Source organism: Mesoplodon densirostris, chromosome 19 (genome assembly GCF_025265405.1).
Source record: "Mesoplodon densirostris isolate mMesDen1 chromosome 19, mMesDen1 primary haplotype, whole genome shotgun sequence".
Lineage (NCBI taxonomy): Eukaryota > Metazoa > Chordata > Mammalia > Artiodactyla > Ziphiidae > Mesoplodon > Mesoplodon densirostris.
In genome coordinates, this window is record NC_082679.1 from 39146462 (window position 1) to 39162082 (window position 15621).

At 45.2% G+C, this 15621-nt stretch overlaps 1 protein-coding gene across 2 annotated transcripts in view; it reads left to right on the forward strand.

Annotated features, from left to right (window-relative positions):
* The first annotated feature begins 514 nt into the window (after positions 1 to 514).
* CCDC113 (coiled-coil domain containing 113) overlaps positions 515 to 15621 on the forward strand; it is a 30911-nt gene continuing 15804 nt past the window's right edge. Inside the window, exons 1-8 of one of the 2 annotated variants that reach the window (XM_060084162.1) lie at positions 613 to 687; positions 2713 to 2769; positions 2846 to 2972; positions 3955 to 4116; positions 6688 to 6843; positions 8062 to 8142; positions 10523 to 10678; positions 15120 to 15227. In XM_060084162.1, coding sequence (XP_059940145.1) covers positions 2880 to 2972; positions 3955 to 4116; positions 6688 to 6843; positions 8062 to 8142; positions 10523 to 10678; positions 15120 to 15227 — 756 coding nt within the window. In that variant the 5' untranslated portion in view covers positions 613 to 687; positions 2713 to 2769; positions 2846 to 2879. Of the gene's footprint in view, positions 688 to 2712; positions 2770 to 2845; positions 2973 to 3954; positions 4117 to 6687; positions 6844 to 8061; positions 8143 to 10522; positions 10679 to 15119; positions 15228 to 15621 lie in introns of both variants that reach the window. The other variant, XM_060084161.1, reaches the window with a different exon arrangement.

Genomic DNA, 15621 nt, shown 5'->3' on the forward strand with positions numbered 1-15621 from the left:
TTTATACCCATTTAATAATCAGCCAAGTTTTTTCCTTCCAGGAATGCAGGTTATTAGTACCTGAGAGAAACTGCAGTGAGTATATATGAAGTGCCAGGTGGCGAACAGAGTAGAGGCCTCACAGTGAGGTGCAAGAAGCAAGACACTCCGACAAATCGAATGAACTTTCTGGGTCTTAGTTTCCCAGTTTGGAAAAAGAGAAGAATAGATACTATTACAAGGTTGCTGCAAGGATTTTCATAAACCATGCTTAACACGGTGCCAAGGGCATAGTAAGTGCTGAGCAAACAGTAGCTGTTATTATCATCATTTTAAGAATTATTGTTGAAAAAGTGAACGGTGAACGCACTTACGTGTCTAGCCAAGGCCGGTAACCTCGCTCTGGTCAGCGCGGCGCTGGGCGGGAACGCTGGGCGGGAACGCTGGGCGGGGCCTCCGAAGCCCCGCCCCCCCACGCACGCGTCGGGTCGCCGTGGCAACGCACTGCTAGGTCGCAGCCAGAGTGACGTGGGGCCGCTAGGCCCACGGCGCTCTCGGCCATACTCGGCGTTGACAAGGTGCTTTGACAAGGGTAGCTTCGGCAGCGATGACGGACGAGGACTCTGAGACTTCTGCCAGCGAGGCGCAAGCCCAGGATGAGAGAGAGCTGCCTGTTACCCAGCTGTGTGGGCTGGTGGAAGAGCTCAGGTACCAGCCTGCCGGCTTCAGGGGGCGGTCCCTCCTCAGCGTGTGGGCTCGGAGCTTGGTCCAGCACGGAATGCTCCAAGTCCGCATTGAACATTGAGGAAACTGAGACCCCCGAAGTGGGGAAGACGCTTACCTTTGCTCTTTATTCCCGTGTTTCCACTGCCATGGCGCTAACAAGCCACTGATGAAGCCAAAAAAAGAAGGTGGTGCGAAGCCCAGAGGGTAATTGGTGAAGTCAGAGCTTCAGCCTAGTGGGTCTGTCTGGTGCCACACAGTGTGCTTAGCCGCTCCTCTACTGTGCGGCGGCAGCTTGGACCAGGTGACCTCTAAGCCTCTTTCCAATGCTAAGATTCTATGCTAAAATTAATGTGGCAGCAGATAGAAAGGAGGCTATTGAGATGTTTTTAGTATGAAGCAACTTATATCTGAACCTGAGTATGAGCATGGAGGTGGACAGCAAAGAAGGACTAGCTCAATATTCTGTATTTTTAGCAGTCTGTTTTAATATCTACTATAGCAAGTAAATTGGATGTCAAGATTCCATGATGTAGTTGAGGTTAATTGTACAACTTACTGGTCTCACACAGAATACCCTGGCCTGGCAGCTGAATAGGTGTTACTTCAATATATTTATAAATAGTTTAGGTCAGAATTGAGGTATTATTGCTAAAATAACTACAACCTTTTGAGTGCTTATTATGTGCCAAGTATTTTGCATATATGACCTTATAGAATGGCACATAACCCTAGAAAGTTGGTGAGGAAACAGACACAAAAGTTAAGTCACTTTCCTACAGTCACACAACTAGTCAGTGGTAGGGCTAAGATTAAGACTCAGGTGTAACTCCCCAGCCTACACTGGGAACATGACATATGCTGAAAAAGAAAGATGCTTTGATATATTGGGCTTTTCTGTTGAGCCTTTCCCACTAATCTTAAAATTCAGCCAAACAGGATTTTCAGCTCAATAAACAGATATTCAGCTCAATAATGTATGCAAATATCAGAGCTGTTCTCTCTCATATATACATTTACATACATATGTGTGTATTATACACACTCATATAGAACATACATGTATGTTATATAAGTTAAAAGGGTCATAATCTTGGCACCTACAGAATAGATTTATTATCTCTAGTTGTTTAAAAACCATCTATTCAAAGCTTTTCCACCATTTATAATAGACTTCTAGTGGATACTTCATCCATTGCATGCTGGAAATGAAAGAGCTGAGAAATATAAACCAAAGGAAAAACCTCTGAAGATTGTGGATATGTGTCATTTCAAGTATTCAGTAGTAATTCAGAAGAAAACTCACAGATGGGTTAGAAGATACTTGAAGAAGAAGGTTGTAGCAATTTAAAATATATAGGCATGTCTCATTTTATTGCATTTTGCTTTACTGCACTTTGCAGATATTGTGTTTTTTACAAAATGAAGGTTTGTGGCATCCCTGCATTGAGCAGGTCTATTGATGCCACTTTTTCCAACAGCATTTGCTCACTTCGTGTCTCTGTCACATTTTGGTAATTCTTACAATATTTCGAACTTTTTCATTATTATTATATTTGCTATGGTGATTTGTGATCAGTGATTTTTGATGTTACTATTGCAAAAGGATTATGACTCACTGAAGGCTCAAATGATGGTTAGCATTTTTTTAGCAATAAAGTATTCTTAAAGTAAGGTATGTATTTTTTTTTTGACATAATGCTGTTGCACACTTAGTAGACTACAGTATAATATAAACATAACTTTATGTGCACTGGAAAACCAAAAAATTTATATGACTCACTTTATTGCAATATTTGCTTTGTTGAGGTGGTCTGGAACTGAACCTGGAATATCCCTAAGGTATGCCTGTAATCCCAGTGCTCTGAATTTTGTGGCTCATTAGATGTATTTTAAAAATATATAGAATACTTAAATTGCATTTACTGTGTGCCAGACACTGACCCAAAGTCTTTGCATTTCTTATCACAACACTCAATGATAGGTGCTGTTATTATTCCCATTTTACAGATGAGGAAAGTGAGGCACCAAGAGGTTAAATATCTTGCAGAAGGTCATACAAAGCTAGTAAGTGTTAAATACTAGTTATTTGGGGTTTAAACTCCTATTGGTGGAACTTACTTAGGCACCCTCTGTCTTGCAGCTACAGAATCTCTGCTCTCAAAACTGAGACAGAGATGTTTGAAAAATATTACAATAAATTGGAGCCCAGGGACCAGCGACCTCCAGGGTTATCAGAAATTAAAATATCAGGAGCAGAAATTGCACAGGTATGCAAGAGAGATCTAAGAATTCTTTTATTCTGTTTGTCCCTTTAGATGCCAGTGGTGTTTGTTATCCATTTTTGGTGTTCCCTCTTGGCCAAGTAGCATATGACTTTCTCACTGTTCTACTTTTGATTCTTCCTTCCCCTCCAAGGTTTCTCTTTCAAATGAGCATGAAGGGAATCAGGTTCAACTCACAGTGGACTGACTCTCACAGAATATCTTAGTTAATTTGAAATAACTCCCTTCATTTTGGGGACCCAAACGTGTACAAGGCCTGGCCAGCCACATACAGGAGTGAAAATGGGCCTGGTGTGGGCACTGGAGAGTTTCTCCCCCATCTAAAAGGGCCAGCCAGACAACCTGGTATTGCCAGAGCAGCTGATTTTTCAAGAGAAGCTGGAAATCTGGATTATTTTGGTAGAAACCTCTGATTTTCAAATGTGGGTAATTAATTTCTTTTTAATTTAAAACTGCATATAGGTCTATTTTTTTGAGGGCCAAACAATGTCATCTTCAGGTCCACACATTCCCTGGGCCACCTGCTTTTGACCTTTGGCTTCAATGCCTAGGAAATCCAAAATTCTTGTCTTTTTGGTTTTTGCTGAACACTGTGGCCCCTGATGCAATTTCTCTTCTGTGTTCAGTTTGGGCAGCACTGAGCTCCAGGCTTTCCCTGACACTGACTTGAGTGCTAGTCTATAGCAGGTTCACAGTTTTCCCACCCTCAAGACACATTCCCTTATTTATTTTCAGTTCATTGTCAAGCATAGGCCTTTGAAGTATTTGGCACGGTGCCTTAGGTTGACTTGTAAAATGAACATCACCTCAGGCCTAATATCCAGAATCCTTTCACATTGAATTGGTTCTCTCTGGATGTCATTCAGAGCGATTTCTAGCAGGCCTGAGTGGTCGTTTTGATGCCCACCTTAGGCTGCTTTATTGCCAATTCCTATTTGACAATGGCTTTGTTTTTCTTGTGTTACAGTTACGAGGCAGGCATAGATCCAAATCCCGCGTAAGTCTGGAACGTGTAACAGGCCTCAGCGTGGACCAAAAATTCAAGCTTGTGCAAAAAGAGCTGGATGACACAAAGAGTGAAATAAGGCACATAAGGGCAAATGCCAAAAGGGACCTGCGGCATCACGAGGTATACCTTCCTATAGGCTGTCGTCCCTGGGCTCCCCGTTTCCACCTCAGCAAGAAGTACCTATAGTATGTTCATATAACTGTTGGTGCTTTGAGAGAAACACAAGTAGGATAAGATAAGTTGAGGGCCTACCTTTAAGGAACTTACCACCTGCTTGAGGAGATATCAAATTTTAAACTCTTTAAGATGAGAAATCTCAAAATACACAAATGTAGAGAAGCTAGCACAGCGAACCCTTATGTATTCAACACCCACACGTAACAGTCATCAATGCATGGCCACTCTTGTTCCCTCCATATCCCTACCAACTTGCCCCTCATAATAGGCCACTGGGCTATTATGAAGTGAATCTTAAACATATCATTTATCTGTAAATATTTCAATATATGTCTCTAAGATTTGGATTCTTTTAAAAAAAACCCATAACCATAATAACTATAAATGCCCTTAAAAATTTATAATAATTCCTTAATAATACAGTGGGCTGGAGGTTTAAGTCAGTGAGTTGGGTGAAAAATCCCTTGTCACCCTCCATATGCAGCATCCATGACCATGGTTCATGTCTTGTTGGAGACCACTGCAATCAGTTTTCCTCCAGAGAAGAAACATTGCTGTTAACTTGGTTGCCCATGGGATGAAGTTGTTGGCTTGCATTTGATAGCCATGTTGTATGAAAAATAGATATTTCTGTTCTATTTCTAAATTTTTCCATTTCTAAATGGAGGCACACACAGAATCACACTCATTTCCTTGAAAGAGATGGATCAGTGGACTCATGTCTCCATTGATAGAATCATCTGTACTGCATAAACCTATCCTTCTTTCCCTCTCTCCCTCTCTCCCTCCCTCCTGCCCTTTCCCCTCTCTCCTTCTTTCTCTTCCCAAACATGCATCATTGAATTCTAACATGTTAAAGGAGGTCAGGATGTGGTAGCTTTGTCCTGATATGCTAGACTGTGTGATTAAACATCACAATGTGGGCTAGGGTGGTCAAAGAAGACTGTGTTGAGGAGGTGGGGCTGGACATAGGACTTGGCGTGGCCTTGAAGAATGGTGGCATTTGTTTAAGGAATAGGAAGACAAGGGCACCCTAGGTAAGGTGAATGACATGAACAAGGATGTGGAGGTAGGAATGAACATGGCAAGTTAGGACCTTGAGGAGGCTGGTGTGATTAGAGAAGAAGGTGCTTTGGGGGCTATGGTAGGAAATAAAGTCGAGTAGGGCTGTGAGACCTTGAAAGCCAAGCAGAGGGGCTTCTCTTTGATGTCTTAGAAATCAGGACCCCAGTGAGGATAACTGAGCAGAAGAGCGATGCATAGGAAGTAGCATTTAAGGTGGATGGATGTTCTGGCCTGTGAAGATGATGGGGAGGGAGGAGGCTGGGGCCAGACGCCGGCCGGAGAAGGAAGATGCTTTTGCTTCTTGGTGCCCAGTGAAAAAGCCTGAACAAAGATGATTTGCTCTGCAGCTACTAATTTCGTTCTTTAAAATAATGTATGTGTGTCTGTGTTTTCTTATTTAAAGACAATCTCTGTCGTAGCAAAATTTAAACATACAGGTAAGCTAAAAGAGGAACATTTGAAAACATCCACAGTCTTACCACCTAAGACTTGTATTTGGCTCTTGTATTTTTCTCCTAGAATTTATATTATTTTCTATGTGTGTATGAATTTCTTTATAAAAAGGTATCATTATTTTGTAAACCATACTTTTCACTTAATAATGTCTTTCCATATCAACACATAGATTCATTTATAGCATCTTTTTAAAAATTACAGAGTGCTTCTTTGCCTCCCCACTAATCCATCTTTCCAGATATGACTGTGGTTAATGTTTTGGCATATAGCCTTCTAGATATTTTTTATATATATGATATGATATTAATGTTATAATTTTTAATGGATAAATAATGTTTCAGATATGGAAATACATATTTCTGGAGATACTCAAGGCCCTGTTTTTTTTTTTTAAATCCACCCTCATCACCTCTTTTTTAAAAAAATTTATCTATGTTTGGCTGCGTTGGGTCTTCATTGCTGCTCGCGGGCTTTCTCTAGTTGCGGCGAGCGGGGGCTACTCTTCGTTGCGGTGCACGGGCTTCTCATTGCGGTGGCTTCTCCTGTTGTGGAGCATGGGCTTTAGGTGTGCGGGCTTCCGTAGTTGTGGCACGAGGGCTCAGTATTTGTGGCTCGTGGGCTCTAGAACCCAGGCTCAGTGGTTGTGACACATGGGCTTAGTTGCTCCACGGCATGTGGGATCTTCCCAAGCCAGGGCTCGAACCCGTGTCCCCTTCATTGGCAGGCGGATTCTTAACCACTGCACCAGCAGGGAAGTCCCTGTTTTTGTTTGTTCTTCCCCTTTATATCGAGACTATAACTTTTTTGAGGAATGCTTTTAAATAATAATATTCGTATTGTCCAATTTGTATCTTAAGGATATCTTTCTAAGACTAAGAAGAAACGTTATGCATTGGGACACAAATAGGTCACCCAATACATCTAGGTTTCCTTAGACAGCTATATCCTTGAGAAATTTTGTAAACTGTTCTCTCTTTGTGCTGACTCCCCCAGGCTATCATTGAGGAAGCTGAAATTCGGTGGACCGAAGTTCAGAGAGAAGTGCATGAGTTTGAAAAAGATATTCTAAAGACCATATCCAAGAAGAAAGGGAGTATTTTGGACACTCAGAAAGTGATGAAGTACATTGAGGACATGAACCGCAGGAGGGTGAGTGGGCAGGAGGTTAGAGCTTAGAAGGGGAAATAGATTCATAGAACGATGACACAGAAGTGGCCCACGTGAGGCAGCCCCACTCCATTTGGTCCACTGTAAATGCTGCCCACATATGCAGATTTTTTGTGTCCCTCACAGCATGTGTGTCTTAAAATGCAAGTTTATCGGGCCTCCCTGGTGGCGCAAGTGGTTGAGAGTCCGCCTGCCGATGCAGGGGATACGGGTTCGTGCCCCGGTCTGGGAGGATCCCATATGCCGCGGAGCGGCTGGGCCCGTGAGCCATGGCCGCTGAGCCTGCGCGTCCGGAGCCTGCGCGTCCGGAGCCTGTGCTCCGCAACGGGGGAGGCCACAACAGTGAGAGGCCCGCATACCGCAAAAAAAAAAAAAAAAAAAAAAAAATGCAAGTTTATCAAGTCTAAAATCAGTCAGGCAGCATGAATATTCATAGTATCTCAGACCGTATGTAAGTCCTCTACATAGGAACCTTCAAGTTGCGAACTTTCAAAGATGTGAAGGTGCGTTATAAACCTACAGTACAGTACTATACAGCTGATTGTGTTGGTTGGGTACCTAGGCTAACTTTGTTGGACGTACAAACAGATTGGACTTATGACCACGCTCTCAGAATGGAACTTGTTCATATGTAGGGGACTTACTGTATTTTGCTGTTTGTTTCAAGATCTGATGTTATCTTGAGAAAGGTGTGAGTCTTATCTAGGCAGGTGACTACGTGGCATGCAGCAAGTAAATCTTAATTTCTTTGAGTTCCATTATTGTAAGAATGAGACATAAAATGCTCCTTCTTTTCCAGAGGTTTTGTAGCATATCAGACTTTGGATCCTGGAGATAGATAGAGTCACTAACTGTAACATGTTATATGTAATAAAAATTATGTAAATTACCAAGAGAATAATAGACCAAAGAATCATAAATCATTTTGTCAGTAAAGGCCCCTATACCTAAAGATATACCCAAGTTATCTTGAATTTAAAATCAATAGAAAATTTGTATGGAGCAGACCCAGTTTCCTCTGCTTCTTGGTCATGAGTAAAATACCATAGCAACACCAGCTTGAGTAGCCATAAAAGACTTAAAAATAGGTGACTGAATGTTAGGGCTCAAGGTTTAGTTTTGCAGCCCCAGACCTGCCAACTTTTCAAACCAACAGGGAAGAAGAAGAGCAATGGATTAAAATTTGCTTTTATTTTTCAGGATAATATGAAGTATAAATTATGTTTGAAAAATGTCTCTCTCAAAGTCCAGAGGAAAAAGATGCTTCTACAATTGAGGCAGGTATGTGGCTTTGTCTTTCTTTTTTCTAAGGTTACTGTGGTGTGTAGAACAACGTCTTCCCAAAGATGTCCACGTCCTCATTCCTGGAGTCTGTGAGTATGTTACCTTACGTGGAATAAAGATTGTGCAGGTGTGATTAAGTCAAGGATCTTGAGATGGGGAGTTTATCGTCGATTATCTGAGTGGGTCCAGTGTAATCACAAGGGTCCTGATGAGAGGGAGGCAGGAGAATGAGAGTCAGAGAAGATGTAGTAATGGAAGCAGAGATCAGAGTGATGCACTTTTAAGATAGAGGAAGGGATTATGAACAAAGGATGCAGGCTACCTGCAGAAGCTGGAAAGGGCAAGGAAACAGATTCTCCTCTTGAGCCTCCAGAAGGAATGCAGCCCTGCCAACACCTTGATTTTAGTCCAAAGAACCATTTTGGACTTCTGACCTCATGAGCTGTAAGATAATACATTTATGTTGTTTTAAACCCTTGAATTTGTGGTCATTTGTTACAGCAGCAACAGGAAACTAATACAGTTTCTGTGCTGGCAAATCTGTAGATGGAGGTGGCTTGAATTTAAAAGACCCTCATGACATACTTATTGACTCTTTTGGGGAATGTGGCCTGGGTGGCACAGTTAGTAGTATGCCTTGGTAAGTCTTTGAACAGCTGACCTTAAAGGCTCCTGATTAAAGGCAGTAAGGCAGACATGGCACAGGGCCTCTAGGATGTGGTTACATAGCTCCATCCTCTTTTAGCTCAATATTTGTGTTATTAACTCATTATATGGGCGCTGATGGTATGTGCGTCCGAGGTGGCCACTGACAGTGACACAGAGTTGGGCAGGAGAATTAAGATGTCTGGGAATTATTGCTTGATTGACTTGGGATCCCAAAGGCTCAACAGGCTGGGACAACTTTAACACACGAAGTGACGAAGGACAAATGTAAGGTCCTCCACTTTGATCCCCCCAAATATCTGCACAGGTGCTGGGTGGCTTAGTCATGGAGAAGCTGATAAAGTCCGCTCAGCTGGGGGCAGTGCTGCAGCCTAGGCTGCACTCCACAGTGCCCCCCAAAAACGGTTGGTCTCACTGCACTCTGTTCTGAGTAGCCCACCTGGAGCACTGTGTCTCAGGGAGAGTGCCACACTTGAAACAATCTGTAAACTAGAGTCCACGTAGGAGAGGGAATGGAGAGCAAGGGGAGAGAAAGCATGTCAGGGAACCTGCAACTGATGGGGCCAAGGAGGAGGAGCCCACAAGAGCCATGGCTGCTGTCTCCAAGTGCGCTGGCCGCTGTGGGGAAGAGAACATACTGCTTGGGAGGGCCCCCAGGGTGGAGCTGGGTTGGGGTGAAAGTGTCAGCCAAGGAGAGTTGAGTTCAGTATAAGAAAGAACGTGGCCCCAGCTGAGCTGCCTCCTGATACTGAGTTCCTAGTTCTCTGGGCTTCATGCAAGCTCAGGCATCCTGAAGCGTGAGAGTGGAAGCAGATGGATGACGTTTAACCTAAAAGCCATTGCTACACAGAGATGACACTAATGTGGTCCTGCCCTTGCAGGCTCACAGGCTAGCGGGGAGTGGTGATGGTGAGAAAAGGCATGGATGCCTAACTGCCATACAGAGGAAACAGTGACAGGGACCAGGAGCCACAGCCTCAGGAGGCTGCGTGGAGGGAGGGGTTACCCTCTGGTGTGGAAGATGGGCTGGGAACATTTGAGCTAGAGGGTGGGTCAGTTGGGGCTTAAGGAAATTGTTCTGTTGTTTTGGGGGAAAGGGAAGAAGATGCCTTCTAGGAGGTAGTAGAGCATGGGTAGCATGTGGGGATGGGGAACAGACCTGAGTTTGGCTCTTGTGTACCACAAATGTAAGATGGCACAGACCTGGTGGGGCAGGTAAGGTGGGACCAGGGCTGGGGAGCGAACCCAGTGCACTGATACACCCCCCATGCAGAAATGTCATGGGATCAAAGGAAGGACGTTTATGGGCTGCTTGTCCTGGGTTTTCCAGGTTAAAAACAACTTTTAAATGGCCTTTCTTCCTACACAGCCCTGTTTAGGCACCACTTCCTGGGGAAAGCCTCCCCCGACCCAGCCTTCCATTCTCTTCTGGGCTGGCTGAGGGGCTTCTGTTTGCCCTCTGCCCCTGTGTGTCCCACTACACCATGCTATGACCTGTGTGTGAACTGTCATTGAGTATGGGAGTATCATATTTACTCAGATCTCTATCCCTGGTGCCTAACACCATGCCTGGCACCAAGCAGATCCCCAATCCAAGTTTGTTGAATGTCTGAATGATGACTGACTTCCAAAAGCTCACTAGGAATTGCAAAGTGCGAGCCATACATTCAGAAGTCACAACCTCACATCGTTTCCTCTCTCTGAGCTGTAGAAGGAAGAGGTGGGAGAGGCCCTCCACGATGTTGACTTGCAGCAGCTGAAGTTCGAGAATGCTCAGTTTTCAGAGACATTTGAAGCAAGGAATCAAGAACTGATCCAGCTGAAGCTGGTATCCGGAAACACCCTGCAGATCCTTAATGCATACAAAGTAAGGTCCGCGCTGGTCCCCAGGGCTTTCTGTGCCTACCTTTCCAGCCACAGAGAGGTGCCAGGGCACCACTGTGGTTTCACTGAGAGCCTAGGCGTCCTCCACTCCCCTGTTGCTCTCTGATTTCTCCCGACGAAGCCATGTCTCCTAAAATACTCCGAATGTCCCCACAATCCTGGCTGCACATTAGAACCATCCAAGGAGGCTTTTGTTTTTTTTTTAAATTAGACAGACTCTCTAGTCCAACCCTGACCAATTGAATTAAGGGGTGAGGGCCATGCATCTTTTTTTTTTTTCCTTAACTCCCAGATGATTTTTATGCACAGTGAGTTTTGATAACCAGCCACATTTAGGGCCCTGTTTAATTTAGTGTGTAATAAGCACTTCCTTGCTTAAAACCCTGAAAAGGAAATCATCTTAGCTATAAATCAGAAAACTACTAAATAATTCCTCATCCACACAGAACCCTTTTTGTAGAGAAAGAGGCACTATTGATAATTAAGCAGAAACTGTGGGCATGAACATGGCCTGTCCTCAGCAGACCAGGCTGCCTGGTCACCCTGCTGGCAACTGTCTGATGCAATAGTCAGCTAACTGTGGGCCCGTGTATCCTGCCCACTGGTCTGGGAGCTAAGGATGGTTTTTACAGAACATTTGCAACTGATTTGATAGAGAACACTCCCTTTGAAACCCAATTAAGCTAAATTGATTTCTCCCCTAGAAATTTCATTCTTCTCAATAGTAGACCTGCATTCCAAAATATTATACTTAATTATTTTAGTTTGAATTTTATCAATAAAACATTTGTGGAAATTTGTTTTTTCTCTTGTTAGTGTAGGTAATTACACAGTATGTTCAATTTTGCCCCTTGGCCTGCAAAGCCTAAAATATTTACTATCTGGCCTTTTACAGAGCAAAGTTGCTGACCCCTGGCCTAGTGTCTAGGTGGCAAGAGCGGCCACGGGCTTAGGTAGCTCACAGGTAAGCGTCATTTGGCCCACACAGTGTCATTTAAAAATGTGAATTCGAATGTGTTTAGACTAGGTTTATGTTTGTCCAGCGTTTTCCTTTTACAAATGAAAAACCTGAGGCTGAAAGAGGCAGAATAATTGCTGGATTCAAGCAACATGTTTGTGACAGAGCTTGGATTCCTAGTCCAGTGCGTGTCCCATCTCACCCAGCTGCCTTCCCCTGGCATAATGTGTGTACGCAAGGCCATGCTCACATTCTGAAATTCATGTGTCCAGCTGGAGAGCCTCGAGGTACGTGGTTACATCACATTGGACCTTGATCTTATCCTGAGAAATCAACTGAGTGGCGCAGGGCCAGTCTGGTCTTGTGGGGAAAAGCCAGGGCTTTGGAGTGGAGCTACTGGTTTATAAAATGCAACAGCTAGGTCCAAGGCTCGCGCTGCTTAGGACATCTAAATGCACAGTGCCTATTGATTGTGACACCCAAGCAGCGGCAACACAGGCCACGGTGGGCAGAATGGGAGCCATTCCAGTCAGAATCCCAGGGGCCAGGGTGCCTGTAGGCCTGTTTAGAATAATAGCAAGCAGATGGTGGAGCTGGGAGGAGATGCCTGCTGGAGTCCTAAGGTGACACAGCGAGGGGCTGAGAGAGAAGCAGGCTCACTTTTCTGTGTCTCAGTTCTCAGGCCTCCTGGGGGAAACGGGGCCCAACAACTGTGGGTTGTAGAGTCTGGCCTCACCTGGGTTTGAATGGGGACTCTACTGGGGACTATGGGCCGATGTGTCACCTCTCAGAAGCAGGTTTTTGTGACTTACCACCAGGACAGACCTCCGGCTGGTCTGTGATGTGTCCCCAGCACTGAGGACAGGGCCTGGCAAAAGCAGGTGCTCAGCATGGATTGTCAAAAACTGCTAAAAATTCAGGTGTATGTTTAGGGGATGGAAGGGTGGCAGGAGGGATCACTTTCATATAAATGTCAAACACCCAAGTATGAGACCTCATTAAAAATATATAGAATAATTTTCCTCTATTACCAAATGTACTGAGTACCTATGGCATGCCAGGCACAGGGCTAAGTGATGAGGGTACAGCTGTGAAGGAGACAGACATGGTCTCTTCTCTTCTATGAGTTTTATGAGTGGGTCTCAGTCAACCCTTTTTCTGTGCTATGCCTTCAAGCCCTGCCTGATGGAGGCTGGTAGAATATAAGCACGTGACTACAGCTTTGAGGTGTCGCTCTTAACTGACTGTAAACTAGTGATCCGTGTATAAACTAGTGGTGCCTTGTGTTAGATAGAATTCCAAGATGTCCCCCAAGACTCCCCGCCCCCTGGTATATTCACCCTGCACAATGCCCAGGGCTCTGGATACGACGGATTCTGTTATTAGGTTCCATTCTGCTCTATGATTAGGTTAAATTAGAGGGCACCCTTGACCTTGAGATGAGGATATTATCCCAGTGGGTCTGACCTAATCACATGAGCCCTTTGAAAGTAGAGAGTTTTCTCTGGATGAGGAAGGCAGAAATTTGAAGCATGAAGGGAATTCTCTGGATGAGAAGTTCTCCATTGCTGGCTCGAAGATAGAGGGACCACATGGAAGGTGTCTGAGGGTGGCCTCCAGGAGCCAAGGGCCACCTCCTGCTGACAGCCAGAAAGAAAATGGAGAGCTCGGTCTTACAACTTCAAGGAAATGCTTCCCACCAACAACCTGTGAGCTTGGCAAGGACCCCAGGTCCAGATAAGACCCAGCCCTGGCCCACACGGTGGGTCACTCCCTGGGCAGAGAATCCAGCCACACTGTGCTTGGACTTCTGATCTATAGGAACTGTGAGATAATAAATGTGTGTTACTTTAAGCCACAAAATTTGTGATAACTTGTTACACAGCAACAGAAAGCTAACATGCCTTTTCAGAAGTAGCTGCCTCAATGACCATCATCCTCCTCAGGATCCCAATTACTCTCATTACACCTCCTTGAAGGCCCCGCCCCAGCAGAGCCAGGGGCTGCCTTGAGCTTCCGTTCTTTCCTGCCCTGTGTCTCTAGCTGTCTCTCTAAGTTGTCGGGTGAATGAGTGTTTTCCCTCTGCTCTCCTTTTCTCCCACCTGACTGGCTGGTGTGCAGTGAAGACCTGTCCTGCCTTCCCTTCCCCACAGCTGACCCCCTCAGCCTGGCCTCTTATCCACTTTTGCTTTCCTCAGAAGAGCAACTTCATGCAAGATGTGGAACAGGAAATGAGCCTTAAAGAAGGGATTGGAGAGGAGAGGAATGGGGAGGGAGGTGGCCCCAGGTGCTCTAAGTTCCCTCAGGCAGGTGGCTCCAGGCTTTTCTGCCAGGTCTAAGATTTGATACCTTCGAGCATTGCCCCAGTACCCTCCTCTCTCCGGCTCCTTTTGGACCCTCCTCTCCCAAGGCTCTTTCCTTAGCTTTAAATGTTCTTCCCACCCCTCTTACCTAGACATACTTGACTTCACCTCTCTTTTTCCAGCATCTCTTCCCCCAGGGAAACCTTTGGGACCAGTGCCCATGCATTCTTGGTGCTTGGCACAGTTGCAGTTTGGCATTTCTCCTTGCACCTCTGTCAGGGCTGTGAGCCGGCCCCTTGGTGGCCAGGCCTAGGTTGTTTTGCCGACCAGTGCCTGGGTGGGTTCTCAGGGTTTGTTGGCCAGCCCCCTGGAGTCACTGGCTTCTGGCCCTCGGCCCCCTCCTCCTCAGCCAAGCAGAGCATATCCCAACTCCTCCAGGTTGACTCTTCACCACTAGTAGATGGAGGTCCAAAGCGGGCAAACCTAAGAAGCAGGGACCAGGGAGGAGCTGGTGAGGGGCGGCAGCAAAAGATGCAACAGGAAGCTGTGGAGCAGCTCCTGCAGGATCTCTCCAGCACCAGCAGGCCCAGTCCTGATAGGCTTTGGAGACAGTGGTGGAGTCCGTGGGCTGTGAAATCACGCTGCCTTGGATCAAACCTGGCTCCCCCTTGTCTCTGTGACCCTGGGGAAGTTGTTTCACCTCCCTAAAAGTCAGCTCCCTCACCTGTCCAGCGGGCTCACAGTAGCATCCACCTCTTCATCCAAGTGAGGTAGTGATGGCGGCCATCTGCCATGGGTTCTCAGTGTGTCAGGCACTGTGCTCAACACTTTACCAGGTTTGTCTCCCTTTAAGCCTTTCTACAACCCTACAAGCCAACTAGCCCTAGTTTAGAGAGGTTCTCTTAGTAAGTGGTGGGGTAGGATTTGGGTCCAGGTGTATCTGGCTACTTTGCAGGTGAGGATAAGCCTCCTGAGGTCCTCTCCTCCCCTGCCACTTAGACACCAGGATTCTGAAAATCTGGGCAGCCATGAGAAGGGCAGGCCCAAGTTCCTGGTTGGTCCTGCTATTCTCCTGCTTAATAAAGAGCTGTTTGTCTGTCTATCCTTCCTATAGTTCTAAGCAATCATCTTTGCTCAAGACTTGCTGTGTTGTTATATTTCAGAGCAAGCTACACCGAGCCATGGAAATGTCCCTCGATCTGGACAAAGAGTTCTTGTTGAGAAAAGAGTTACTCGAAAAAGTTGAAAAAGAAACCCTGCAAGTAGAGGAGGTAGGAGAGAGTAAAACATACTGTTTCTGGTGTTTTTCTCCTTCTGTCTACAAGGGCTCAGGTCAGTGTTCACCAAGATCTAGGCCACCTTGGTTTTTGTCTAGAAAAGCCTAGATCATAAAAACCAAAATAGCTCTGGGTCATCAAATGAGAAAGTGGCCCCTGGAGGCTCCAGTCTGTGGTGTTGCATTTTACTGCCGAGTTAGAATCTAGTATCAGAAATCATGAAATCATCTAGAAACTACAGAGTCCAGATGACTCTCAAGAATTCCTTAAGTGACCCATAAGGTACCAAATTCAAAGTGTAGTGTATTCAATCTGGCAAAAAAAATGTATGATGCATGTAATAATGTAACTGATATGAGAAAAAAGAACACACGGCAAAATATAACTT